Source organism: Halictus rubicundus, chromosome 3 (assembly GCF_050948215.1).
Source record: "Halictus rubicundus isolate RS-2024b chromosome 3, iyHalRubi1_principal, whole genome shotgun sequence".
Classification (NCBI taxonomy): domain Eukaryota; kingdom Metazoa; phylum Arthropoda; class Insecta; order Hymenoptera; family Halictidae; genus Halictus; species Halictus rubicundus.
The window spans coordinates 18,865,295-18,893,079 of record NC_135151.1 but is presented as its reverse complement, the minus strand read 5'-3'; the positions used below and the strand labels follow the sequence as shown (position 1 = coordinate 18,893,079).

Below are 27,785 nucleotides of genomic sequence, written 5' to 3'. Positions count from 1 at the left end.
TTTTGCGACGCACTGTGGGTGCACATTTTTCAAAAAGAGGTCGCAAAACAGCCAACTAGTTAACACTAGATTGCCGGAGCGAGTCAATTTCTATATACATAGAAAAACATAAATCATTTTTTCTAAAACATATGTTGGTTTCTAATAGAATTATGAAGATAGGTCTCTGATCACCCTCATTATCATACACTACCACCAATCTGTCAAAGGGAATCACTAACTGACCAGATACCTTCTTTTTCATCCGGCAATTTAGTGTTAAATGCGAAGGTGGGACCACTGAAGGAATATTGTTAACACATTCGCGACCGGCACATTTTTCCGTTTCTAATACCGAGTACCGGCGAAAATAATAAAATTCTGAAGCTGGTTGCCTCAAACTCTAAAGCAAGGATAAAAATGATAGTTTTGAAATTCATCCATGCTCCAATTATGTGCTGTTTAAAATAAAACGTCAGATTCGCGTCAGCGGTCGCGAATGTGTTAACATTGGGAATTCTCGTTGATCGAAACTCGGAAAGTGTGTAGATAGGCTCGAGATGATTGATCGATAGGAGAGCATGTTGACGGGGAAGCGTGGACCGTGCACTGACCTTGGTCTTGGACGCGTGGAAGTCGTCGGCGATGTTCCTCAGGTTGGCACCCACGCTCGCCCACTGGCTCTCGTTGAAGGCCTGGCTGAAGTGGCCGCAGCAATTGTTGCAGGTCGGCTCGCCGATGGGCCCCTTCTTCACGGCGCCGCCACCCTCCGAGGCGAGCCTGCGTCTTCGTGGCCGTGGCCTCGGGCTGGGCACCGGTGCCTCATCGCTGCTGCACTCCGGAAACTGGAAGGCAGCGTCCCTCGTCGGGCTGCTCGGCGCGGACACGGTCACCTGGGGCGCCGCGACCGGTAGCTGCTCGACCTGCTCGACCGCAGACAACACTAGGTCTGGCAGCGGGAGACGGGACAAGTCCGAGTCGACCAAGACCACCCCGTGTTCTCTCGATCCGAAACCGTCGCCGGCTCGTCGCGGCAATCGATCTGCGAAACAGAACAAACCATTTTTATCAGTTTCGAAACTCTGTTTCCCTACCAAACCGAATCGGTTTCTTCCTTATCGATAGTCACTGCCTCGGCACTGCACAGTGACCCTTCTTCGTCATCCCATACTGTGTCCAAACAACAATTAACCTTTCGCTCGTGTTCGCCAGCACCTGACCAAAATTTTCCACTTTCTTCTTAATTCTAATTACTGTGTCATAATATCCATATTAACCGTTTGCACTCGAGTGGTGCCACCAGAAATTGTTGTGGCATTATTTCAAACAACTCACAAGAAATATTACAAAATATTTGTTACGTTACAAAATTTGTATTTAACGGATTACTAAACATTCAAATATTATACGTGGAAATCGGATCAGTTTCGTATGGATAAAATGAAAATATTCTGAGACAGAAGAAAAATTTAGTTTTAGAATTAACATAGTGCCGAGTGCAAAGGGTTAACCAGTTAACTGCGGAGTTTAATTTTAATCAAGAATTAAAATCAAGCAATGGCGAATATACACGTCGAACGCAGGCCAAATAAATTTTACCGGAAAAGTAAAGCAAAATGAGAAAGGATTACATTTTTATTCGATAAGAAATTAACAATCCATTAACGTTAACCGCACCGCAATAGAGTTTTGGATTGACGTGTGTACACGTCGAACGCAGTTAACTGGTTACTGTACACTACATTGTACCTACGTACGAAAAATAATTTTTGTCATTCCAATTTTAGTTGTCTTGCGTTACGCCTAAGTGTGTTCCTGATTGAAAAGTTGCTCGGCTAAAAGATTAAATTTAAACCGTCAACCACGACCGCGTATTCGTGGTCCTCCAAGCGCAAAACAAATACAGTGAATTCTCGATGTATGTCAACAACAAGTTGGTGTTATGTTTACAATCGCCGCGGCCCCTCGCGAGGTATACCCCGCGGTAGTGGGGATAATTCCGCGACATTTACCGTCCAGGTCTTAGCGACATCTATAGGGAATTCACTTTATTTGTGTCTTCGAAGGAGAACAATGATTAAGCGTATATAGGGTGTCTCAGGACAAGAAATATTTAACTTATCGGCGACGGGCGTGTGCCACAAAGTTTACATTTTGTTGTGCATCGAATCGAGTCGAACCCTTTTGTTCTTGTTCCATTCTCCGAGCACTTCGAGCGGTAAAACGTTACCACGATTGCGCGTCATTATAAACGTATAATCTCCGTGCGACGATGATAATACGTATAATTTTCGTCTGGAACAATAACGAGCAAAAAGTTCTGATCCGTTTCATTGTAACAACGAGGCGGAGAGGCACAAGAAAGAATCCCGCGCGTAACTCCGCCAGGCAATATCGCGAAATTGGTAGTTCCCCCGTAATTTCTAATAAGATTTTCATTGAATTTTACGGCGGCTCGAGGAGAAACGTAACGGCGCGCGTATACGGAACCTGGTCGATCAAAACGGAACCAACAGGAGTTCGGACACGGGAAAATAGAGGTTCACCTTCGCCGATCGCGATATTCGATTTATCTCCGCTAATCAAAGTCTTTCTCCGGCGACCGGTATCTAAAAAGTGCGACGGGATACGCGCGCAGGCGAAGAATGATTGCAAACTTTCACCTGAACGCAAAACTGCCAACGCCGAGCCGCGCCGCCGCTGTAGACTGGGAAAAATGTCGCACACGGGTTCGGTTTTGTTCGCTTGCAATATTTCTATACGCGTGCTCTGACGAAATCCCCGTGACACACGATACCGGCGTTGCATACGCTCGACGGGTTTCCTCGGTCATCTCTAAAGAGCAAATTCGCCGCGATTCATCAGCATTTCGATCGCTCCGAGGGATCTTTTCTCTCACGGCAAAAAGCAGCCGCGAATATGCATGCGCGCGGCTGTGGGCCGCGGCGGATCAACGAAATACGTATCCGAGAGATTCGAGTCGAGCGTATCTGGATTCGCCATCGATAATTAATCGCCGCGGAGAGGCCGGCTCTCGGTTGCGTCACACAATGGAAATGCTACGGTCTACGCACACGCTGAGACGGCCGCCGCGCCGCTTCGCTTATAAGGTTTAATGCCACTGGATAGACAACGGCCTCTAGTCCACTGTAATGGCAACGAGCGACATTGTTGGCTAATGATTGTCTGAAAATTTACAACGGCTGATCCCGGACAGACTTCGTCCCGCGGTTTCGACACGTATCCGACGCCTGTAACACGCAAATGCCCGTGGCACGCACCGCGTCACGCGTTTGCCCGCTATCCAATTCGAGCTGCTCGAGAATACGGTCGGTATCGAGCGATACGTATCGTGCCGCGTTCCTCGAGCGATCAAAACAAGCATAAACGTTCTGTTCGTGAAACCCCATGCGGTATCTAGCCGCGCCAAGGCGAACGTTTCGTATCAACGAGCCGCGGCAGACTGCGTGTCTCGTCGCGGAACCAGCGAGCGGACGCTTTTATCTCTCGTAGAACCACGGAGAAGCATTTTTTCCTTCGATAAGTCCCGAGGCTGCTGCGTCCCGCAGATGCGACGCGTTTCGCGTGCCGATCATGCGATATTACGGCTGCGCAATTCGCCACGAAAACGGTAATAAAAGTGCACGCGACAGCCTGCCAGCGACTGTACGAAATAAAATTTTAATCGCGACAGATAATTTTGTACGTAAATGTACCAGGCACGCGTTTAAACGGTGAATCAAAAATCTTAATAACTTGGATCCTGCAATCTGCATAAGAAATTGATAAATTCAACGTGACGTTTTCCAGGGATTTTTACGTGCGTTATTATTCTGGAGTACAGTAACTTGACTGGATTTGCGAGACTGCGGGTTTTATGCGTTTGTGGCGAAAATGGGTGGGTGTGATTTTAAACAATGAAAAGTTTACAAGAATTTAAGCATGTCAACATTATTGTAACGACTTAAGAAAGCCATTAACACGTTAATTTCAAGGCCACGTCACTCATATGTGGTTGACGGAATTATTTGTCCAGGTTTTAACATATAGGTTTAACATATTGAATGCACCAAATTTGATTAACTTTTTTCAATTTTTATTTCATTATATGACTTACTTTGATTGTATGGAATTTTTGAGGTTTCGAGTTTGGCAGTCAAAGTGCTAAAGAGGAAAATAAATTCCTATTTGCGTCTTGGAATGAATAAATCGAATTGTTATTTTGCCTAAAGATTCGCAGTCTAAACTTAACACGCCACGATATTATGAAAACAATACGAAATATAAATTGGTAGGGTAAGCTTTACATTACTGATAAAGAAATTATTTGTTTGATTCTCCGCAGACGTGCTACTGTAGCTTCGATATGAAAATAATACGAAATATAAATTTATAGGGTAAGCTTTATATTACTGATAAAGAAATTATTTGTTTGATTCCCCGCAGACCTGCTACTGTAGCTTCGATATGAAAATAATACGAAATATAAATTTCTAGGGTATGCTTTATATTACTGATAAAGAAATTATTTGTTTAATTCTCCGCAGACGTGCTACTGTAGCTTCGATAATTGTAAAATAAAAATTCTGGGAAGGTCAGTCGGAGTTTCAATGCGTATTCCAGAATCGGTTGTTTTTCCCATTTTATAATCTCACAATAAGTGCTTTGTGACATATATCGAGTATTGATCACCGACAGATCGAGATTTCTTGATTTCCGTTAAAAAATTTGGAATACATCGCATTAAACTGCATCGTATTACGTCGAAACGTGAATAATGACGGCTGTATCACTGACTCATCCTTCAATTCCATTATCTGCGCCCGTACGCAAGTTGCCCGCGATTAAAAGCATTAGTCGGTTAACACCTTCTATCTCCCCGCGAACCTTTGCTTTAATTTTAATTGAGTCAGCCACGGGAATAGCGATGAATCGCGTTTCCCTCTTTGCAACCTGTTCAAGATGAATCAAAATGCATTTTTACCGAGCCCGATTGTTCCGGACGAAATAATACTCCGATTATAACGGTTCTATAAATAAGCTGAAAAGAGTAACCGTTCATTCGGAAAACAATGGCGGAGATTAGAATCGAAGAAAATTTGTTTACGCTGCGAAGAATGCTGCTCGTGAATGCAGTCCGTAGTGCGAGTGAACATAAATCTGCGATCTAAAGTTGAACCTAATTTCTCTGTAAAACAAATACTGTCTCCTATAGAAAGAGCGAAACTTCAGGTTCTTAAAAGAAAAGCTGAAGAGTCTATTGCGGAGGAGTTGCAAGCTGGAATGGCCTGCAAAAGACGATTGGAACATTTGAAGGAGCATGCTAATACAACTCCGAGCGTAGTAAACCAGTGGCGATTAGTTGTAGCGAAACTTCAGGTTCTTGAAAGACAAGCTGAAGAGTGTGTATTTATAGAAAGAATGGTTATAGAAATGTTAGTTGTAAAGAGGAGATATCGTCAAAAACATTTACTCTCGCGGGGTTCGCGCGCGGCGATCGAAGCCGATGCGTGACAAAATAACAATTCCCCGCGCCTGGGGCTGCCATTGTCTCCGGCGCGGCGCGCGAGCGAGTGCACGCGGTTGCATCCTTGACATTTCGAGTAAACACGTCCACGGAGGCACAAAAGCGGCTCTCCGAGGCTCTTTCACTTGTGCAACTCGAGCGCGTGCGCATCGGGCCACAGATCGTCGCCTACTCGATTCGATTAGCCGTGCACGCGGGATCGCGAAATCTCGGCTCGGCTCGGCGCGGCGCGGCGCGGCGTAAAAGCGAAGCGGAGAGTAAAAGCCGTAGGAGAGTCCGCGGTTGCCGCTTTTCACCGCGCTTGCAAAACAGCATGGTTATCCGAAGATATCGGGACGCCTCCCGACGCGACGCGACGCCGCGCGCTCGCGCTTTCTACGTCCACTTTTCCTCGCGAAATGTCACTACCCGCGCCGAGCTCCGCCGAGCACCGCGCCGCGTGAGAACGGACCTTCACCGAAAGAGATTTATCGAATTATCAGCCAGACTAATTATTACCCTAATCAAATCCTACATGCATACGGCTCGCCTGTTTACGAGCGTAACCGACGTGATAAACGACGAGCCTGATTCTGCTTCGTACCGGACCCCGGCGTGTTTAGATTTCTATTTGACCCGGAATCTCAGGGTTTCCAAGACAACTTGCTCGACCTCTTATCACGGAATTGCGAACTATGTCCAATAGTGAAATGTAGCCCGCCTTTTCCGATTTGAATAAAATTTACATACCTAATGCAAAACTTGGATCACTCGGCATATATCTTGCCTCGGTGTCGATCATTCGTGTCGAACAGCCTGTAGTAGCTCGCAATGTCGGAAACGTGCGCAACATGTCGATATTTTGGAGGATACACTTATTCTTTAAACAAACAAATATACGGATTCGAAAACCCCACGGATTGTATGTTTACACTTCTTTTCCTACACAATTAAAAATTCTTAGGGCTATTTCCATCCTCCAAATTAATGACTCGGGAGCCAACCAAGATGAGACCAATTTTTTCGGAAAATGACGCGCGTAGTTGCCATTTCTTTTTCGTTCTGTGCATGTTTCATCAAACTCAATACTAAACCTACTGTGCCTCAAAAGTGACTGATACATGTTCTCTTATAAAAATGACAAGATTAAATTTATTTCAATCTCCTGCGTATTATAATATTATGATGAAGGGCACCTTTATAATTTCAGTAATCGTAAAATAAAAAATCTGGAACCGGTCATTTCGACCATCGATGGTAGGTTCAGTGCATTTTGGCATACGGAAACCGCATTGTGGCACCGGTTGTGAGTTTTCTCGATCAGCGGTGAAACAGGGGTCACGATCGGTGTTTTGGATGGGGAACGAGCAGCCCGAAAGGAGGATAAAGGTCAAGCGGCCGCGGGACGTCCTACGAAAGCCAGGATTCTCCGAGCAAAAAGTGCGGTGCGCACGTGGCCAACACCCGCGTGCACTCTTCGCGGTGCGGTGCGGTGCGGTGCGTGCACTTCGGCTGCGTGCACCCGAAGCGAAGTTATGCTCGGCTCCGTCGAAAGACGAGCCCGGGAACGAGCGACATCAGTAGGATGGAGGGGGAACGAGTTTAGGAGGCGGGAAGAGTGCAAGCGAGACCGTCGAGAACAAGTGTACGAGGGGAGAACGGATATACAAAGAGCATGAGGCTTGCTGGAGATGGAGATGGGAGAGGAGGAGAGGGGGTCGAAACAAAAGAAGAAGTGTTTAAGCCGAGAAAAAACCGAAGCTACACGACGAAGAAAGGAACACGCGTGGACAAAAAATGGTGCTGGAGATAGAGCACGAAGCGTGGCAAAGAAAAGAGAGGAAAAGATGGAAGCAAAAACAGGATCGAGAGAGCGGGGAGGGAACGCGGACGAAAACGAGTGGCACGAACGGAAAACGGCAAATTTCGAGGGTGCTCGCGCGGCCAAAGGTACCGGAAGACAATAGTAATCGAATGTGTCAAAGAAACGATGACGGAAAAGCTGGGAGCGCGGAGGAGGACACGGGCAGATCGAGCGCTGTTGGCAAGCACGTGAGTCACATGGAGCGCCCTTTGTACGTAAGTGCGACACGCAACTTGTTACAGTATATGTAACGTGAACCCTGCGCCCGCGTACACCGGAGTCGCCGGTGTGTGCGTAGGTGAGACCGTACGTGTGCACCACGGACACTCGCGAGCAGCAGTGAACGCTGAACTGCACAAAGAACCCCTCTCAAGGCCGCCGTGGCCGCAACACACGCGCAAAACGTGCATGAAACTCGCTGCACGTGCGCACGTAAATACTCGCGGTGTGTCTCTCGTATACGGACAACGCTTGAGAGCGCGCGCGCGCGCACACGCGAGTACGTTCTCGTCGCAGTCGAGCGCTGCGGTTTTTATACTAGCTTTTGCCACTTTTCCGGGACAATGGGGGCACGGGCGACAGAGCTGGGCCAACTACGTCGGTCGCATGAAAGATCGCGCCGGATCTGGATCGGATCAGCCTCAGCGCAGATTACGAATCATGTTTGCTATGGTTAGAAAGCTTAGGAGCGGAAGCCAGACACGGTGTCACCTCATTTCTGCTTCAAGATTTGCAGAATTTTATATAATGGATTTGAAAAATTAGTTTTCTGCTATCCCAATTGGTTACTCATTCAATGATATTTTATTGAAGTATTTGTAGTATCAAAAAATTTATCACTTACGATAAATATTGACTCTGATATAGTAGTTGACACTTTAATGGCCGCACGTCGACGCAGTCTAACGTCGCCAGGGGCCGGCAATATTTTTGAGGAATTAATTAAAAAGAACTTTATTAACACTAGATTTACGGGACCCGTGAAAATGACGGATTCTAATATTTTTAAATTGCGAGTATTGAGATTGGAAAAATGCATCCATGAGCAATTATTTAACAAATTGATTTCTTTGGGTATATATTATAAAAAAAATGGCTACAAGCTTTCATCGATACATTCATGTTATTTTTATAAAGTAATGAAAAATAGTCATTTTTAGTGCTCCGTAAACCTAGTGTTAAATTCACGAAATAATTCAACATGTGCGAACATACACAAAAAACAACAACAATTTAACAACAAATTTAATATTTTTCCTTTGTGTGATAATTATTAATCACACACATGTTGTGTGAGCAGACAAGAACAGTTGCTCCGGCTATCACACACATGTGTGACCGGCCATTAAAGTGTTAATAGATATTGAAACTTTATATACAGTCTTCAAGAAACTACTTCTTTGAATCGTATGCAGGCTGCTGCGAGAGTATCTATAATTATGTTCTCCATATCGTTAGAATGATATTTCATATTGTTATTTTTTTTTTTCAAGTTCAGAAATCAGTCGTGAAGATATTATTTGACGCTTTTAGTTCGAGATAGTTATAAAGGACGCCAACACGTCCAAGAGATAATATTTCTCTTCGGTCAATAAATAACCTGTTTCCATCAATCAAACTATTGCTTCGGTAATGCAACACGTAGTGCCCCTAAATATTCTGAATAATTGCTTCTTCCTTCACGTGCGTACTTATCCAGAAATTTGTTACAGAATGTAATTTATGAAACTCATTAGCATAATTGCTTCGATAAAATAGTAAATTTACACGACAGATAATAGTCCCCGGAAGATTAGTATACACGGATTACGAAGTCCGACAACTCGGGGTTTTATTCCGAAACAAACATTTGTGCGTACAGACAGAGAAAGAAATAGTGAGAGAGAAAGAGAGAGAGAGAGAGAGAGAGAGAGAGAGAGAGAGAGAGAGAGAGAGACTCTGACTAAACGTGGTTGTCTTTACGTCTCCGTGCCTTCTACGATTGAAATATATAGACGATAAACAAGCCTCTCGAGGTAAAGGAAAAAATATAACCTTTGCAACTTGCGCGTATAAAACTCCGGCAAGCACTGTACTTATAGGAAATATTGCCGGTTAGCTGGTGCCTATTCGATGAAACCGCGGTCGTAAATACACGTTGTGCTTTCACGGGAGTGTGGAGGATCGTTCAGGTAACATTCGACAAAACCCGTGGATTTTGCGTCTTACTCCGCACAGCCTCGAAATCGGCCACTTTCCTGGGGTTCGCGGAAATCTCGTAAAACCCGGCGCACCGATACGAATACACGTGGCCACGGAAACACGCGTCAGGGGGACAATCAGGCATCGAGAGAACGCGCGAGCGCCATTTTGTTCTTTCTTCACCCGGGGCGAACACACGGCTGCTGCTGCAATTCCAGCTGGCGGTCTTGCAGAAAATCTCGCGGCGATTGTTTCACGGGGTAATTGGTCCGCGCGGAAACCGTTCAAGCAGATACGTTATCGCGATACCGGCACAACGGGGAAATGGTAAAAATCAGGCGAACAAGGTTGAAGCCGTGGCGTGGCCGGGCATCGATTTCCTACCGACTATCTGATTACCCAATAAATTCTGTCCATCGGGTTTCCAGTCCGCGACCGGCGTTAAATCGGATTCTGCGGTTGTAGAAGTTTGTCTCGCGAAACTGTTGCGAGGGCTCGCTCGACCGATTGATTACGCTCCGCGAGCCGTGAGTACGTGATCCCCGCGATTCCGCTGTCCGGCAGATTTGATCGTCGCTGCGGAACCGATCGACCGTGTTGCCAAATCGTGACCCGAACCGTATCGGCTATCAAATTCCGAAATTTCTGATCCGTGCTCCTATCCTAAGCGAGTGCGCATTCGAATCGTCCAGTCCAGAGCGTACATAATAAATCAATGCACACCGCTCAATCACAGATTCGCATCACTTTCCACCGGCTCCTTTTAACAGAATCTGCCTAAACTAATTTAATTATCATTCAGAAAGAACTCGGACATTTCACGTGCGTCGTAAATCAACTGTCCTATTGCCAAACATCTCATTCAGGAGTTAATTAAGTTAAACACAGACAAAGATTGTTTTCTATGAATCTTGTTCTCGGTTGCTCAATAACGTGTTGCAAACACAAGAACCATTGGCCAATAACAGCCCTTTCACACAGGGATACGTGTGTGCAATCGCTTGTATTTGTACCGGTCATTTATTGCTTGTAACGATCATTCGTTTTTGTATATTAGTCGCGCATACGCGTCGATACACGTACAACTATCTCTAAACTATCTGTACGCGTGTCTCATACGCGGCAACGGCGCAACGCGTACGCGCGTTCTCGCGTGAAATGGCTCTAAGCACGACTATTTACATTGTAACTAGTTCCAGCCGTTAATTATTATCTCGCCGAGATGAAACGCGCAATAATTCAGTTTCACCTTGAAACACTGTAATTCAATAATAAAATTCGTGAAGGACAGAGTGCTGGTGAATAAGTCTGCATTGCCTTTCTTGCGCCAAATTAGTGTTACACGATGCGAGGGACATAGAAGTGCACCAGGTTGGCTCGGAAAGTTATGACAAATACGGTGAATTCTCGATATATGTCAACAACACGGGTCTTGTATCGTCTAGGAGTTATGGTTACACTCCTCGGCGTGCAAGGCCTCCCGAGCTTCTTGGCCCTTGACGGGGGGTACGCCCCGCGGTAGTGGGGATAGTACCGCGACGCTTATCGTCCAGGCCTCGGCGACATATACAGAGGAATCACCGAGATCCGCTGCAATCCTGTCCGGGGCGGCTCATCCGACGGCTCTATTTACATCGAGCGACGGGCCCGATGCACGGCTTCCGTTACCGGCGTAATCGCATAGAAACTACACATCGTTGATTACATCGTTAGCCGGCGGGCCGCTTGTTACACGTTTTACAAGGCTTGGCGCGGCTCCGTGCAAGTCGGTCACGTCCCGCCACCGTTATTCGACGATTATAATTACGGGCACGTTGCGCCTCTCTCGCGCTCCTTTTCCTCTCTTTCCTCTGCCGCGGGATCACGGTTAATAATCGTGGAGAACGTCGGCCGGAAATCGATTCCTCGAACTTGACCGAGCTCGATTCGAGCCCGAGCGTAGAGACACTGGTATCGCTGGAAAATCCGTTCTGCGGCCGACGCAAAACGAGGAGAAATTGATAAAAAGCCTGATGCGCTCTGTCGTTTTTACTATGCCGGGTTTTTACAATCGCGAGAACCAAGATCTGCCGAGCCTCTATCTCGGGTCCCTCCCCCGGATCCGCGAAGAGTTATCGATACATTTCGCGGAGCAAGGGATCGGCAATCCGGACCCGAGAGAATCAAAGAACTGGTTTTACGGGGTCCTAGTGTTCGCGTTCAACACGCATACAAGGCTTGCTCCTTCACTCCGGGGAATTAGGAATTGTGTGTGTGTGTGTGTGTGTGTGTGTGTGTGTGAGCGAGCGTGTAGTTGATGAAACAGCAGCGTAAACAACATCGTCATTATCGCTCGATCGAATCGATGCGTTGCAGGAAGATAGATTAAAGAATTTGAAAATTTGCTGAACGATTAGAGAGCCCACGAAGCGTTTCGAAGCGTACTTGGAACGCGGAACGGAACGGAACGGAACAGCACGCGAAGACGGACCTCGGTCGTGCTTCACGCTCGATAAAATCACGATGACGAGCCTCGATAAGCAGCCACGTGACCCTCGTAATCGAAGGAAAGGGTCGCACGGATAAGATCTGCCGAATTTCGCGTGCGGAGTCGCGTGTACCAGCGCGCCTGGTCACGAGAAACGCGATCACGGGACCGTAAAAACGCGCAAAACAGGACAACCGTGATCATCTGATGGGTACTAATGACCGTATGCAAATGTACGTTCCCGCGAGCAAATTAAAAGGGAGTGAATTTAACCCTCCGATGCACAGACTGAAAGACATTAATAAACCCAGCGCCTTTCGATCGTGACAACGCTCTCGCTTCGTCGCGGTCGACTACTGACAACAACAAAAACATGTGCTCAAACTACTAGGAAATTGCAAGAGAGTCAACCACAATGAATAACAATACTTTTTTTTGCAAATGGATGGTCTGAATAGTTTCAGTAAATAGAATTGTAAAATCGACTTTCTCTAATTTTCGAAAATAATGCGTAACCGATCGAAAACTCTGCTAATTGTAATAAACAAATTTCTCGATCACAAGCGAGAACAATAAGAGGTAACGATGGATTGTGGCGAGAAATTATGAACAACTGAAAAAGTGTGAATAGTGATTATGTGATTTCAGAAGTATAAGAAGAGTTTTAAGACGTGACAGCAATCCGGTACCCTTGTAATCATTGCTGCGGTTACTTTAACAATTTTTGTATATAGAGACCCTCACTTTTTGAAAATTTACAGTTCCAAAACAATTTAGAGAAAAATTCTAAATATTGAAGTTTTGAACCTGGTCACGCAGAAGGTGTTTTATAATTTTCCAGAAATTTTTATAGATTCACGAATGACCCGAATTTGTTCTTATCGGTCAATTCCGAAATCCGGAAAACCGCGTCGCGTCAACGCGGTTACGGTTCTAATTACAACGCAATGTCGCGGATAAGAATCGGCTCGCTGAGAAAACGTTAATTGGCCGGAACTCGGGGCAACGAGAACTCGCCAAGTTGCGGACGTATTACAATTATGCGTTTGTTGCGTCGTTTTCGATTCCTGCATTATCTATCTGTGCTGAATGCTTTACGAGACATGAATGATCGTGCGTGAAGAATTACAAGAGAAAAGGTTAGAATGTTCGCTCTACCGTATTAACACTAACCTGCCACGGTGAAAATGACCGGTATTATATTTTGCAATTATTGAAACTGTACAAATTCATTTCGGGAAAACAGTAGATTTCCTTGTCCAAGCATTTATTATATTGAAAATTCCGGCCAATTTTGGGGTTGCCATTTTTATAAGGCAATATTTACCAGATACTGTTAAGGCTTGGTAGATTTAGTGTTAAAGGTAGTTTTAGCGTAACTCGTGAGGGATAACCCAACATAGAAAAACGGTGAGTGAAAACGAAGAAGGAAATATAGGTTCCGATGAATATTTGAAGAATTCCTTTTTATCGAGACTCGTCTGCAGACGGAATGGACCGAGTCGACCATCGAGGACCGAACAATCGGCAAAGACGAATTTCTTTCAATATTTCATCAGCTCTCTGGACGACGTTGGCTCTAGCTCTCAACGACCCGAATCGATCCTCTTCCTGTCTTCTGGCAGCGACAGGAGGCAATCGTGACTAGCCGAAAGATCCCGTCGGACATTAACGAACGATCTTGCATCGGAAAATTTCGGACAGTCACTCGGATTTCTGACCGTAGACAGTTGCTACTTTGTACTACGAACAAAACGTAACAACATTCAAAACGGTTGTTAACGGACCGATAGTTTTATCACTCTTTATCTATCGACTGACGGACTAATCTTGAACTGACGCGGCCATCTTGATTCACGGTACGATTTCCCTAACCCTAACCCACCAAGCACAAAACATATAAAAGTCTTATAGGAGGGAGAAGAACGAATTTACTTAAAATTTTTACGATTTTCATAAAGAATAAAGAAAGAAATTCAATAAAGAAGTCAATCTCCTATGAAAATGTTTTGGTAATTTCAATAATTGTGAAATAAAAGACCGGTCACTTTGACAGTAGTCGGTGTAGTGTTAAAATTGAATGTGCACTTTTATTTTTACGATTTTCATTATAACACGTGCTTAAATAAAGAAGTCAATCTCCTATGAAAACGTTTTGGTAATTTCAATAATTGTGAAACAGAAAACCGGTCACTTTGACCGTGGTAGGTTTAGTGATAGAATTGAACGTGCACCTTTTGACGTCGTGCGTGTCAGGAAAAAATAAGTAAATATTGCAACAGCTATCAAAACTTAAATTTCAACAACCGTTTAAAACGTTAAGCGCAACTGCCGAGAGGTTAGGAAGAAAGCGACGAAAGTGACGAATAAAGTGCATGTGCGTTTTACTCCGAAATTCGGTGCGCCGATACGAGGCCGGATTCCACGACAGAGTAACCTGATACAGCGACGAGGGGTTATCGTTTCGCGAACGATATTCGATCTCTCTCTTCCAGAGAAACTAAACGCCTTCGATTAGAGTACGATCGGGCCGTCGTTCGACGAGCTTATCGACTCTTCGAGTCGCGGAGAAGAAAAAATGGCGGGTGATCGCGTGGCGAGGCGAAAAAACACCGGCGAGAAGTTCCGCGGCTGAATCTAGAGGAGTCGGGAGCGGAGTAGAAAAGCGAGGCGACAGGTAGAGAAAAAGGGAAACGTGTTATCGGAACAGCGTAACCGTTATTACCGTGGTCGGATTTACGCGAGCGCGATGACGAGGGGGAAGTTTTCTGCAAATGTCACGGGAGAGGTCTCGAAACGGGGCTGGCCACAGCTGTTTCTATAAATAACCACCCCCGATTCGATGCAACACCGCCTGCCAGATTCTGCATCTTCTCTCGACAACCGTGCGCTCGCTCGTTCGCGCCCGCTGCAAGCGCGAGACTATGGTTATTGACCCTCGGACACGCGCGCCAACTATTTCCGTTCGGGAAATAATGAACCACGGATCTCCGAGCATAATTTAACCCTCGTAATCAGGAGTCTCCCGCGCGAATCCCCGGTCCGCTTTGATTTACGACCACCGTCGGGACTCGAAATGTTTTATTGCGTTCCATCTTTAACGAAATCTTGTCGTTTCTTTCGACCTGGAATAGAACTGGATAAAGATCCGAGTGCTCGATAAGAAAGTTGCGTCACGACAACGACGACGACCGGATGCAATTTGCGGTTTCGTTCGGTACAGTTCCACGCGCCGCGGCGAGATCAAAGGCTAGTTAACTGGCCCCTTGCCGTAAAACTGCGACGAAATGGATTCGGAACGATATCCGACGCCGTTTGCTTTCGATTAATCGACGGATTCGAGCGCGACGACCTTCGGCTCGTTTGCAGCGACAGCGAGCACCGTGCAACCATCCAGAGCGTAGCACTTTGTGAATCACGCGGGACCACGCGGTTCGGCGTTATTAAAATCAGCCCCGTTTCTATTCTGACGCGCGATCAGAGTTTCCGTTTCGCGTTCCCGGCTCGGTTCGTGGAACTTATCGAACGCGTGAAACGAGTCGAATCGTCTTTACGGGCTTTGCGGTTGATACTGCAATCTCTGGTGGACGCGAACCGGACAGGATCGACATCCGAGATTCGGGGAACGAGCCGTTGCACAGCGTTTTATGGCGCGTTTTACTCCGGTGTGCCTGACCATCGGTCTTCTTATCTCTTTTTCTCTCCGGTCCTCTGCTCTTCTCCTTCTACTCTCCTCTCTCTCTCTCTCTCTCTCTCTGTTTCTCTCTCGCGCGCGCGTTCATCCGACCGACCGCCGCCGTCTCTTTCGCCGTAAAGCAGGCTCGGAACAGCGGTGCAGGGTCATGGCCGGACATCGTCTGCCATACTTTCGACTCTACACCCACGCTACATCTGTTATACTCGCCCCCTTTCTCTCGCTGCACCCTCGTAAAGCTGCATTTCATTACGCGCCGAGTATAAGTCGCCACAATTTACACCTCTCGCACACGTTACTTTCCGCCCTTCCTATTTTCTCCCCCACAAGCTATGATTTTCGTTGTCCCTTTTCCTCGCGCGCGTTGCTAATTCAATGAAAACCATCCGTCATGCGCCCGGAGACCCGCAGCAGGTGGCGAGTAATAATCACTGAATCGTTCTGCCTGTTATTCGGCACGCTAATCGCGTCGTTCATGCATCAATATAATATTATAAGCTCGTGACGACGTCCGGTTCTGTCGACATACTAGAGGTCATGCTGTTTCTAATAAACGAGCGTACGGTTAAAAAGACGTCCTTCGATTAGCACAACTCAATTACTGTGAGTATATTATTCGTCGCATTTGTTATACTACATCCATCGTTCGACTCAATATCACAACTACGGAACGCATCGGATAAGCCAGATAAATCGATTACGCGGATTAAAGCTGCGGGTCGTGTCCGATCAGAGTTCGTTATACTAACGGAACAATCCGAGTTTCGTCGCAGGCTCGACGTGTCGGTGAAACAATAAAATGCTGCCGATCGCGTAAAAGTCGTTCGAAGATTGATTCATCGATCGGGAATATTACACGTGGAAAGGTGACACAGGCAGATTCGGTGACTCGCATGCTGGGCCTTTCCCTGCGTGTCCGTGATGACGCGAAATCGCGAAAGGTGTCTCGGGCACACGTCGCGAGATCGGCTGGACCGAGATTTTTCGACGGTGACTCACGGGACAACGACCGCCGTCAAGTGTATCGAGGTTTTCGAGGTAAATCGCGCAACCGACACCGGCGCGGAGTCGACGACCTAAACTACAGAGGCAGCAATTTCCCGAGACTCGGTATCTGAACGCTATCGCGTCCAAATCTGCCGTCTCCAGAACGTCTCGAAATTTTTTCTCGGCACTTCACTTATCTTTTACGTCGCGAGATCGAAGTTTCCGTGGCACTCCGTTCACCCGGCGCTTTCGCGAACATTCGACGAAATTGAGCAATCCGCACGAATCACTTGCTCCGAACGAGAGCGACACTCGGACAACGTAGACTTAGGACGAACGGAGATCCGCTGTATTAAAGAATTGAAGGACTTACGATTTCTCGGAGCGCACTCGAAGCTCGTGGACGGTTGTTCCGTGGGATGTTTCCGTGGGAAGCGTATCGAGAATTAGCGAGAGGTGCGCTAAAAGCGGGCCGCGTTGTTGCGCGCGACAACCACGTGTTGCATCCCCAGTCGATATACAGCACGTTGTTGCGCGCCAGCAACTGGAGCACGCGATTCCCGAGCGGGGAAAGTAGGGAGCAGTGGCGGTGAACGAGAGAGTGTGAAAGAGAAGATAGAAAGAGAGTTTCGTAAACGTATCCAATGTTTATTCAGTCAAACGATTCTTGTTACAGAGTATAAGTAAACAAAAACGTAGAAACAGAGTTGAACAGCGAGACGCGCGTTAAAGAGTGTGTAAAAGTGAGTACACAAATAAATTAAATAAATTAAATAAATAAATAAATTCGTCTTAAAAAAAGAAAAGAGATGCATAGAGCAGTAAAACAAAAGGTTCCGAGATCCAACGATATTTACACATTTTCCGCGATCAATCCACCAAAAAAAAATAAAATAAAATAAAGAAACAGTCAGCCCAAGGCGGATAGAGAGAGAGTTGTGGAAGATCGACGAAGAAGTCGCGCGAGGGCAGAATCTCTTTTGCGTGTGTTATTTGTGCGACTACGATTCTGTGACTACGTGTCATCACCAGGATCGGTGCCCTCTACCAGGTCCTCACGGAGGATAAGCAAGGTGTCTGTAGGCGACATCGGGTTCTCATGCAACCACGGCTACCACTTCTTATGTCTTCTTTTCACGAGTCTTTCTGGAAAGTCGTCGGGACCAAAAAAACTTCATGACAAGATCGTCTCTAGCCCGGAGTGTGGAGGGACGGAAGGAACTAGAGAGAAGCAGCGTGAAAAGTGCGACCGTGTCCCGAGGGCTCGCCGTCTTGGTTTCAGGCGAGCCCGAGGCTGACGCAACCGGGGCAGGTCGTGCATCGGGTATTGTTTTCACGGGTAGTTCGTGTGCGGTGCAAGGACACGTAGGAAAGCCCCGAGGCAGGTGTGTACGTATCGTAAAAAATCGTAGAACTCACGATTTCGCGACGGGTGCTGGGCCGTCCTGCTTCGGAGGACCTGTTGCAGAGCGGCGTACAGGTCGAGCATCAGTTGTTCCAGCTGCTGGCTCTGGGCCTCCGCGTCGTCGTCGGACGGCAAAGAGAACGGGATCGCCATTTCTGGTAAGAAGAAGTCTGACGTCGCTGGACAGGATAGATCTCTTCTTCCCTCGGTTTCTCTCTCGTGTTTACTTGCAACCACTGCAATCGAACCAATATACGTGTCCGTGGATAATCAAACACTGACCACACTTTGACTACTCTTTCTCTTTCTCTTCTCTCGCTTGGCACGCACCAACGGAAACTAGTTTCTATCTAGGTTCGTTCGTCGAGAGTGAAATAGTCAAAAAAATTCGCGGTCACGGAAAATCTGGCCGACTACGCGAGACGTGTGTTCTCGTTCCACACACACACACACACACGTGACTTTCGGCTACGACGGCGCACGCTCGACGGTGATTCCGTCGCCGCGGCTACCAGAGCTAGCTATCGCCGCCACGGATTGTCTGTATAATACGCACGTGGCCCGCGAAACTCCGCGGCGATTCGAACGGGAATCTGGGAGCGCGATTTTTCGTCGCGACGAACCCTAGAGCTCTCCGGGCTCTCCGTTTCTCGCTGGATCTCTCAATCGCGTCGTCTGCAGCGCCTGTACGGTGGATCCTCGTATGGATCACTGTCCATAGGTGCTGGATGCAGGCTGGACGGGTCCCTTCGGGAACTCGGACTCTCGAACTGCAGCGACGAGAGACACGGGAGGCTCGAGTGCGATACGACGGACGATGACAGTTCGAACGGGTTCTCCCGAGAGATTCGTAACACAGAGAGTTCAATGTCCTCGCACGTATGCACGACACACGTTGCACTCGGAAGAGTCCGGGGTCTCGCTGAAGCGAAGTATGCACAGAACGTATAACTTGAACCGCGAACGGAACCAAGTAAACAATCTCGTTTCGTTTCCCTTCCGGTATTCGGATCGATTCGATTCAATTCTTGTGATCGCGCACACGGTAGATCGGGCCGCGCCGTAAACGGGCACAACGTTGCGTTCTCTCGGCTGTTCGCGTTTTTCCCCCGTTCGGAGCGACTGTCCGCACACGCGTGCAGAGTGCAAGGTAGAAAGTAAAAAAAATGCGACACGAGAACTCTCGACTGAGCTGTGGCAACGAGAAACACGTCTATACTCCTCGAGGTCTGGCGTGGTAATGATTCTGTAGGTTCAGCTCGGAGCACACGGCGCGCACGTTCGTAGCGGCAACAGACTCTTCCCCCACCACGACGGCATCGCGCGGCCGGTTAGCGCGAACGGTGGGGGGAACGATGCGCGCGCACACCGTACGATACGTAGAAAGAGAGGAAAGAAAGAGCACGGTGGTGGGGGCAGCGGTGAACGTGCGTGTGCGACGCGAGACTGTGTGCGCTCCCTGGTGCTCGCGCGTGGTTGCAGCGTTGTAAATTTACCGGTTTGGGGTCAAGTGGGGTAAAAAGATGTAATGAAAATCGATACTTTCGTGGATCACGCACCACCCGTCGTCGACACCTATCCTCGAAACAATCCAACTTTTTCATCCTCGCCTACCCGTTGTCTCTCATTGTTCTAGGCTACGACTGCAAGAGAGAGAGAGAGAGAGAGAGACACACCGCAGTGCAATCGTAAGGGACGAGAGGAGCAGTGAGAGGTCGTTTTAGGAGATTGAAGAGAAGGGGTTGGAGATCTTTTTGTAAACCAAAGAATTTTAAATTCGTTTCTTTGTTTGACACCGAACCTACCACACCCGGTCAAAATATGACCGTTCCAGATTTTGTATTTTACAATTACTGAAGTTGTAAAAGTGCTTTCGTGGGAAATGATTAAATAAATGTATTTAGGAGAGAATGTATTATAATAGGAATAATAAAAATCGAAATAAATTCAATCTCGTCGTTTTGATAAGACAACGTGTATTAGTTGCTTTTAAGGCTCGGTAGGTTTGGTGGTGAAACGTTGTCGTTTTTGATCGAGCTGGCAGGAGGAGAACGCAGATTTGCAGGAAAATGTTCTTCGCAAGTGGCTAATGTATACCGCTCGCGGAGGAATCGTGTAGCATGTAGCAATGAGATCTCGACAGAAGAAAGAGAAAGAGAGGGAACCCACACAAATGAACGCCACGCTTGCATGCACTTCGAGGCGGCTCGTAGAGGCGCGTACGACACGACCGAACGACACCCGAGCGTAACTGCGTAGTTTCTGCAAGCAACTCCACGGGGGTAGTTGCTGTTTCGCCGATACTCCGGTTTTTAGGAACCGGAATTATCATTGGCTCCGAAACGTCCAACGCCCAACTCCCGTGTCAATGACCCGAGTGTCGCCATTTTTGACCTGTCGAATTTTCGTAAAAATTTCGGACACTCTTTGGAATTCTCGAGAATCGTAAAAAATTGTCTTTCCGAACGAACGGGACAAGACGAGATTGCATCGATTTTTTTCGGGGGTAACACCGATGAATTTTGCAACGACCAACACGCAATAAGGACTCGCGTTAATTTACTCGCCACGGAATTGGTACGAAAATACCCGCGGCGCGGCCGACATGTTTGAACAGAGCGGAACACGTGAGGACGTTTAATTTCGCGGTAATTCTCCGGGACGCGAACGGTGTTCATGGGGCTCGCAATACTTGGCTAAGTGACAATTTTTTATGCGGCCAATGAATGGGTAAACAGGCAGAGAAACAAGAATACAATGTGCACCTACTGTGAACCGCTGATTCACAATGCATGCGGTGCACCGATGGCGCTTGCTTCTGGCCGTACAATGCAATCACATAAATAAATATTGGTGTTATTACTCCGTTAGAGCACAATGGGATTTCGAAAATATGGCGAAGGAAGATCGAAAACCCATACGATGGAATATTTTAGGTGTACCGACCGATCGTAAATTTTTATTTCGATCTTAACATTTCACTGGCGTTATCTCGTTTTACGGTACAAAACAAATTTAAATAAACGGATCGATCTGTTCACGTTAGAACGAAAAATTATGCCACTGCACGCCGTTAATACTATGACAACGATACATATTGGCTCGTTGTGTACTAAATGTCCGATTTCAGAATGCCAATGTCAGGAAATGTTTTAATCAAGAAATCACAAATCTTGTCTTCAGTTTTTATTTACGTATCCAACTTTACTTTATTAAATAAACTTTATTTCAATATCAGCCGATGTGATTTTCGTGTATTCTTTTTACAGGAGTGGAAATACAAACATAACGACACTACGAATGAACACGTTCATAGTCAACGATAGAAAGAGCTCAAAAATGGAACGAAAAATGTGGAATCCTCCAAAACAAAAAGAAACACCGTCTAAAGAATTGCGCAGAAACGTCCATCGCTGTTTCTCCCGAAGCAATGGTGAATCCTTTGGTACAGAAAAGTATGATCGGGCGAAATCGAACAATGTCCTCGGAGCATTGGCACCCTTAGCATTTATACTTGCAAATATCGGCATCGAATGAATCCGAGGACGTGTGAAACACATAAACTCGGTATCCGATGGCGCGATGCATCGATTCAACGATGCTGGGCGAGTCACTCCTCGAATGATTGAGGACTATCTGCATTCACCGGGGGCAGGTTGACGACAAAGCGAGAAGAGAATAGATTAATGCCGAGAGCGGTGCGGAGAGACATTGTCATTGGATATCTGATGAGAGAGTTAAAGGCCAGGTGAATCCTTGACGGTTCTGTCGGGAATGACTTTACAGGGTGATGACATTACCGACGATAGAAACTCGAGTCGATCGGGTCTATCCCAGCGGAGACTGGCACATCGATATCGACAGATCGATGCTTAACGCGGGCCTGCAGCTACTAGACAACCATGAGCCGCGGTAATTTCGCGCGATCAACAGTCTAGGCACTTAATGACGAATGTCTTTGCTCGAACTCACTCGCGCGGACGTGGAAAGATATTAATTACAGCGAATTCTCGATATATGTCAACAACACGGGTCTTGTGTATCGTCCAGGAGACATATCCGAGTCGTGCTATTTTCACCGAGGTCTCTTCCGCGACGTTTATCCTCCAGGCCTTGGCGACCTATATAGAGAAATGACTGTTCCAACACGTAAACACGTTCGGCTTTCTTCGATACCATTTTCTTCATTTATGAACAGAAGCACAGAATCGCTAACAATCATCAAATCTGTGTGTAAAAGTAGCTGTCATTTAATCAAAATTATTACATATTCATGCGCAATCTAATAACCTTCCACGCCCACCGAATTTCTCCGTCCAGTTATCAATTTAAAAGATATCAAACGAACGCTGCAACCGTTGAATATTTTTCATTCGTGAAAAGCGTCTCGACGAGCAACTGCAACATTTACAATAAGTACAGATAGCAGCGATACTTTATGTTTTTATAACCTGAATCCTTTGGTCCGACGTAAGACGATTACATTGTGTAATATGTGCGTACTGTTTACACAGCTACAACTTACGTGCAACAACTGTATCTCCTACTATCCTTCTATCCAAACACGTTCGACTGTCTTATTGAGCTACTCTTCGAACGATAGCAAGTGCGTTATCGCCTTTCCTTCTTATAAAGGAGCACGCTCGCTTATCTTATCTCTCGGAGAACGGTAACGACCCGGTTTATCGAACGTCCCCGCGAGCAGTGCGAAAATTATTTTAAAAGTATTGCTTCATCGACTATGCTCGCGGTAAGCCAAGTGGAAAGTACGGATAATTTGTGTGTTCAAATTGAAAACAGTTTTATCAAGACACGTCGTTCGACATCTCTGTCGAATCTCACGAAAATTAACTTTGACCTTTACTGTAGACTGCATGGAGAAAAATTACATTAAAAAATATTTATTAAACAGCGCTTAAAAAAATCTCCAGCTCAAGGGAACTTGATGGGCTTAATATTTTCTCTCGTCCCATTGAACGGAAAAATCGTTTTTCACCCACCTGGCGGCAATCGCAGTCGGCGTTAACTCGCGATTTTCTCACGACTAATCGGAACTAGTTGAGAGGTGATCAACGTTAACGATCTCGGAGTCTGGCGGGCCGAGGAAATCACGGCCGACCACCCCAATCGTGGTTCCCCGTTCCTCGTGGACCGGGGACGACTCCTTTTATTTCCGAGGAAAGTATTGAATCGGTTCCTGGACGGTAGCGGTGAGATTTAAAACCGGTAGCACCGTATGCGCGAACCGGATTGAATATTTTTAGAACGACCAGTGTCCTCGCGTGGGCGGACACGCTGATCACCGGGGTCCAGGTACCTGCGCCACTTTTGTTTCCAGGTTGTACGAGCGTCGCGTCGCGTCGCCGCAATGCAGCTCTATTAACAGATAACGCGGGACAATGCCTCGCGACCGAAATGCTTCGAGCACTTCGGAACGGATAGTGGTTTCTCGAAACGGTGAGGAATTAAAGAAGAAGAAGAATTTGGAGCAGTCGTTAGGGGCCTCGTCGATCTCGGTCCCGTTCTGACCTCTGAAAACCTGTCAAAGAGGATATTCTACGGTAGCACATTACTTTGGAGAGCGGTGAATAGGCCCCAGGGTGAGTCTCTTTTGTCGATGTGAAATCGAGAGAGAAATTTCGTTCGGGGGCAAAAACCTGCCGCTCCGTGATTCTCGCGACGCACCGCGCCGCATTCAGAAATGTGTCGAGAAAGGAACTCTTGTATACGATATTATTCTCCGGTGTGTTTTAGAGGTTCTGAAATTACGGACCCCTTTGTCGTGCCCGAATGAAAGGAAAATATTTTTGTTCTATTAGCGATCTGTTCATTTCGGAGTTCACCGGAAGCTCATCCGAGTGGAATAACTGGCCTATCGCCGACAGACATTATCTAGAGCACGGTTCGAGATAGGAATGATATTCGATCGCTTTTTAATGCGTCACGCGATGCAAGTATTTTATCACAATTTTTTTGTTTTTTTTTTTTTGGAAAGTTACCGTTATTTCCGATAAAGCGCAAATATATCATCGGACGCCGCACAGTGGGCAAAAACGCGATTTTGGCCCTCGAAAATGGAAACATTTTGTTTTTAAATAAATGAGCGATCAGGATGTTTTAAACGAACATTCCAAAGGAAGCAGATCAAAAAAAAATTTGTATTCCCCCCACGACTCGCACGAGGCCGGCAAAGTTGGAGGAAAAAATTAAGAACGTGAAATTGTCTCGTTTCACACGATTTTTTCAATATTCAAGTGCAATTTATATCAGGATTTACTATTAATTTATTTATTTACGATTTACTTCAGGAATATTAATGCGGAAGAACATTAATTCCACTTATCCCAGAATTTGTTTAAAACCTGTGTAATTAATGAACACCGTGTAAATTCAAATTGATTTTTGTCGCAATTGGAAGCTATAATTGTTACCTTTTTACCTATTAAATTTCATTCAATTATCTCTAATGGTTTAGAAGTTATGATTTTAGACCGCCAAAATGGCATTTTCGCCTACTGTGCGCCGGTTCGATCGAGAATGATCTATGCTTTCGATTCTGTTTTATTGAATTCTGTACGGGCTCCGGAGAGGATGAGAAATTGTAAGTTTAAGGTCTTCCTCGATTCACGAGGCGCCTTAATTATCTGGGCAATTATCGCGGCGGGAAAGAGCGTTATCGCGCGTGTTAGTCGCGCGACACGCGGTCACCGTGAACAAGTCCGAACGAGTTTCTCGTCCCTTGGTGCATTCACGGATGCACTGTTGCCGTTGTTCGCGAACAATTGGCTGTCCGCGATGCAAGGCTGCGTACGAAAGCTGCGGGCGAAGTCGTGACGGGGAGCGGAGACGCGGAAAGCCGAGGATGATCTGGGCGAGGCCGTGTTTCTTTTTCTGACAATTTACGAGTTCGAATGGATCATTTAACGTTCCTGTGATTTACGTAGCCTTGTCTGCCCTCTAGAATCAATTACGGCAACCCTAAATTATTAGCCGCTTCGTCCATCGATAATTGATTTTTTCTAGGCCGAGATATTTTTAATAATATCCCGTACCTTGGATAGATATTACCGAGAAAATGCAAATAGATCTATAAACTTCTTTAACTCTCAAATCCACCAGAAAGGGGACCCATCTTCAGTAATAGATTTTTTTTTTGTAAGACTAGTTTCGAATCGAGATAATTTATTTCTCATTGAAGATTAAAATTTTCATATTTCACATTTGATTAGTCACGAGAAATGGATAAGCAATTATTGATAGCATCAAGTGCGATCAATTGCGTCTGACAGAAGATTAAACGTGAGCACGTAAGACCGAAACCGCATTATTTCCTCCGATCGCAAACAAGCATACAATTAAGTATTATAATTTACTACAGGGTAACATCATCCTCGAATATACGCGTTTACGCTCTTGAATTGGAATTCTTCTTGGCGGTATAATTCGAGCATTATGTAATTCTTTGACGTGGAACTTCAACGATCGAGCCGTGTGTCACTGTCGGAGCGAACCGAGCGAAGAAAAAACGGCATAGTTGAGAATCGCAGTCGAAAGGTGACTCACTTATCGCGTTGATGTTACGAATTACATTTCTTATCATTTTTATCGGACCGCCGGTGTATTCACCCTATCCGCCGGTTCATCGAACCAGATTTATTGCCTATACTGTGCAAATGTCCGGTGGTCGGATGCGAACAGGGCCGCGGGAAATTATTAAACCGGCGCGGCGCGAACGCGTGCAACCAGTGACCTCGTGCGGCAGACAAGGACAGACGATAACAGGGCGAGAAGAAAAATAGAGTGTGAATAACAATAACCGGAAAACCGTAGCTATATATTTTTCCTCGCAGGCTGACGACTCCGACGCGAGGTTCTCCAGCTACACCCCCCGTCGTGGTTTATCGGTGACATTGTTGCAACGGCGACCTACAGCGTTTCTACAGAATTCGTAAAATAATAACCGGAAACGATCGATCCCCGGCGTGGTATACTTGAACAAACGGCAATAAAACCGTTGATTTTTCGCGTTGTCAAATCAGGCAGTTCCTCGGGCAGGAACAAATTGGCGGTGTGTAATTATCATTATTGAACCGCGGGATCTTATCGATGATCCAGATCGAAGAAGGCAAACTCGAAGGTTCGCGAAGACGTAATCACTATCTGTGTCGAACTCTAATTACATATTCCCATCCTTTTTCTCCCCCTGCGTTTCTGTTTACGTGCAAGTACACTTATACATTGCGCGACTCTCTGCAAACAAATACGTTCCCCCCTGATAACCGCAACGGAGGGGGAGAGGGAGAAGGAGAGGAACAGAGAAAGAGAGAGAGAGAGAGAGAGAGAGAGTAAAGCGAAAGACAGAGACCGGGATAAAGGAGAAAGCGATAACGATACGAGCCTCGGAACGCGTCAGACTCGCTGCGGCCCGCCGACGATTTATAGGTAGGTCGCGCGCGAGTACCAGGAAATACAACTAATATGCGGCCATTTTGTAATCCCGAAACCGTCGGCCAAGTGCGTACTAAGTGGTCGCGGCGAGAGAGAACCCGACGTTCGTTCCGAGAAGTGCAACGAGTCAGTCACGAAACCCCGGAGACACGTGTACACGTACAATGGCACACGTAACGCGATGGGATTTCACGATAGCCTCAATGTCACTGGAAATCGTTCCTCTACGATTTTCGGAGATGACCGACATTCCTCTCGACACGTCCCCCCAACGCCGAGATCCTCGATCGTTGATACAGAAGCTCTCAAATTATTTTTCTTGCATTACAGTCGAGGAACAACTTAGACCTCCTCACCAGAACTCGCGGTTCCCGAATTCGAAGAAATCTTACTGGGCAGTATAAGTACGTTTCTGTTCTTGCCGTACTTCAAGTTTATCAACTAGCCCCAAGAAACATATTTCCCTTATGGTACATACTTTATCTTTTATGTTTTCTAGTTATGCATCTTCTTTCCTCCTGTTAGTACAGTAATTGTTATGCAGTATTATCTTCAAAAATCAAATATGCCATATCTTGGCTAATTCGTTACTTACAGGGTAACGGACCCAATTACCGTGGGGGTACCAATTACTGTGCCTATATTAATCCTGCATATTTTTAAAGCACAATGAGTATTACAGAAAGGGATATCCAATTCTGTTCATTGAAATCAGTTAATATGTATGTTATATATCTCTTTTTTAAAATCCACTATGCTTTAAAAATAAGAATAATTAATGTAGGCACGGTAATTGGTACCCCCACAGCAGTCAGGTCCCTTACCCTAGCACAATTGATTGAAATTCGCATTCTGCGAGTCCGTTCTTATCTCGGACAATTGTTTCGTGTGCTGCTCCGGACACGTTCCAAAATGGCGTAAACTCATTACGTCCGGGCCATCTGCACATTCCACAGGGTCGCCCCTGGACTTACGGAGCCCGGTACACAATCAGTGTCTTGGCAATAAAATGTTATTGCAATCACAAAATATAAGCTCTTCAGACACTCGTAACAATGACATCGTTAGAAATCAATAAAGTAAGTGGAATTGAAAAATCTTCCTTGCTTCGTTGCAATTGTTATTGCAATAAAGGAAAATTAAACAGAATGGGGAGCAAACAGATTTGAAATCACCGTGACAAAATGTATACGAAATGATGTATAGCAAAGTTTTGTAAAACCACAATTTTCTTGAGATTGAGCGAGTTTAACG

At 46.1% G+C, this 27,785-nt stretch overlaps 1 protein-coding gene across 2 annotated transcripts in view; it reads right to left on the bottom strand.

Annotated features, from left to right (window-relative positions):
• LOC143352898 (uncharacterized) overlaps window positions 1-22,674 on the bottom strand; it is a 35,405-nt gene extending 12,731 nt beyond the window's left edge. Inside the window, exons 1-3 of one of the 2 annotated variants that reach the window (XM_076785924.1) lie at window positions 22,609-22,674; window positions 18,098-18,319; window positions 594-1,021 (exon numbers count right to left, since the gene is read on the bottom strand). In XM_076785924.1, coding sequence (XP_076642039.1) covers window positions 594-1,021; window positions 18,098-18,236 — 567 coding nt within the window. In that variant the 5' untranslated portion in view covers window positions 18,237-18,319; window positions 22,609-22,674. Of the gene's footprint in view, window positions 1-593; window positions 1,022-18,097; window positions 18,433-22,608 lie in introns of those variants that run through there. The other variant, XM_076785922.1, reaches the window with a different exon arrangement.
• Between the last annotated feature and the right edge of the window lie 5,111 nt (window positions 22,675-27,785).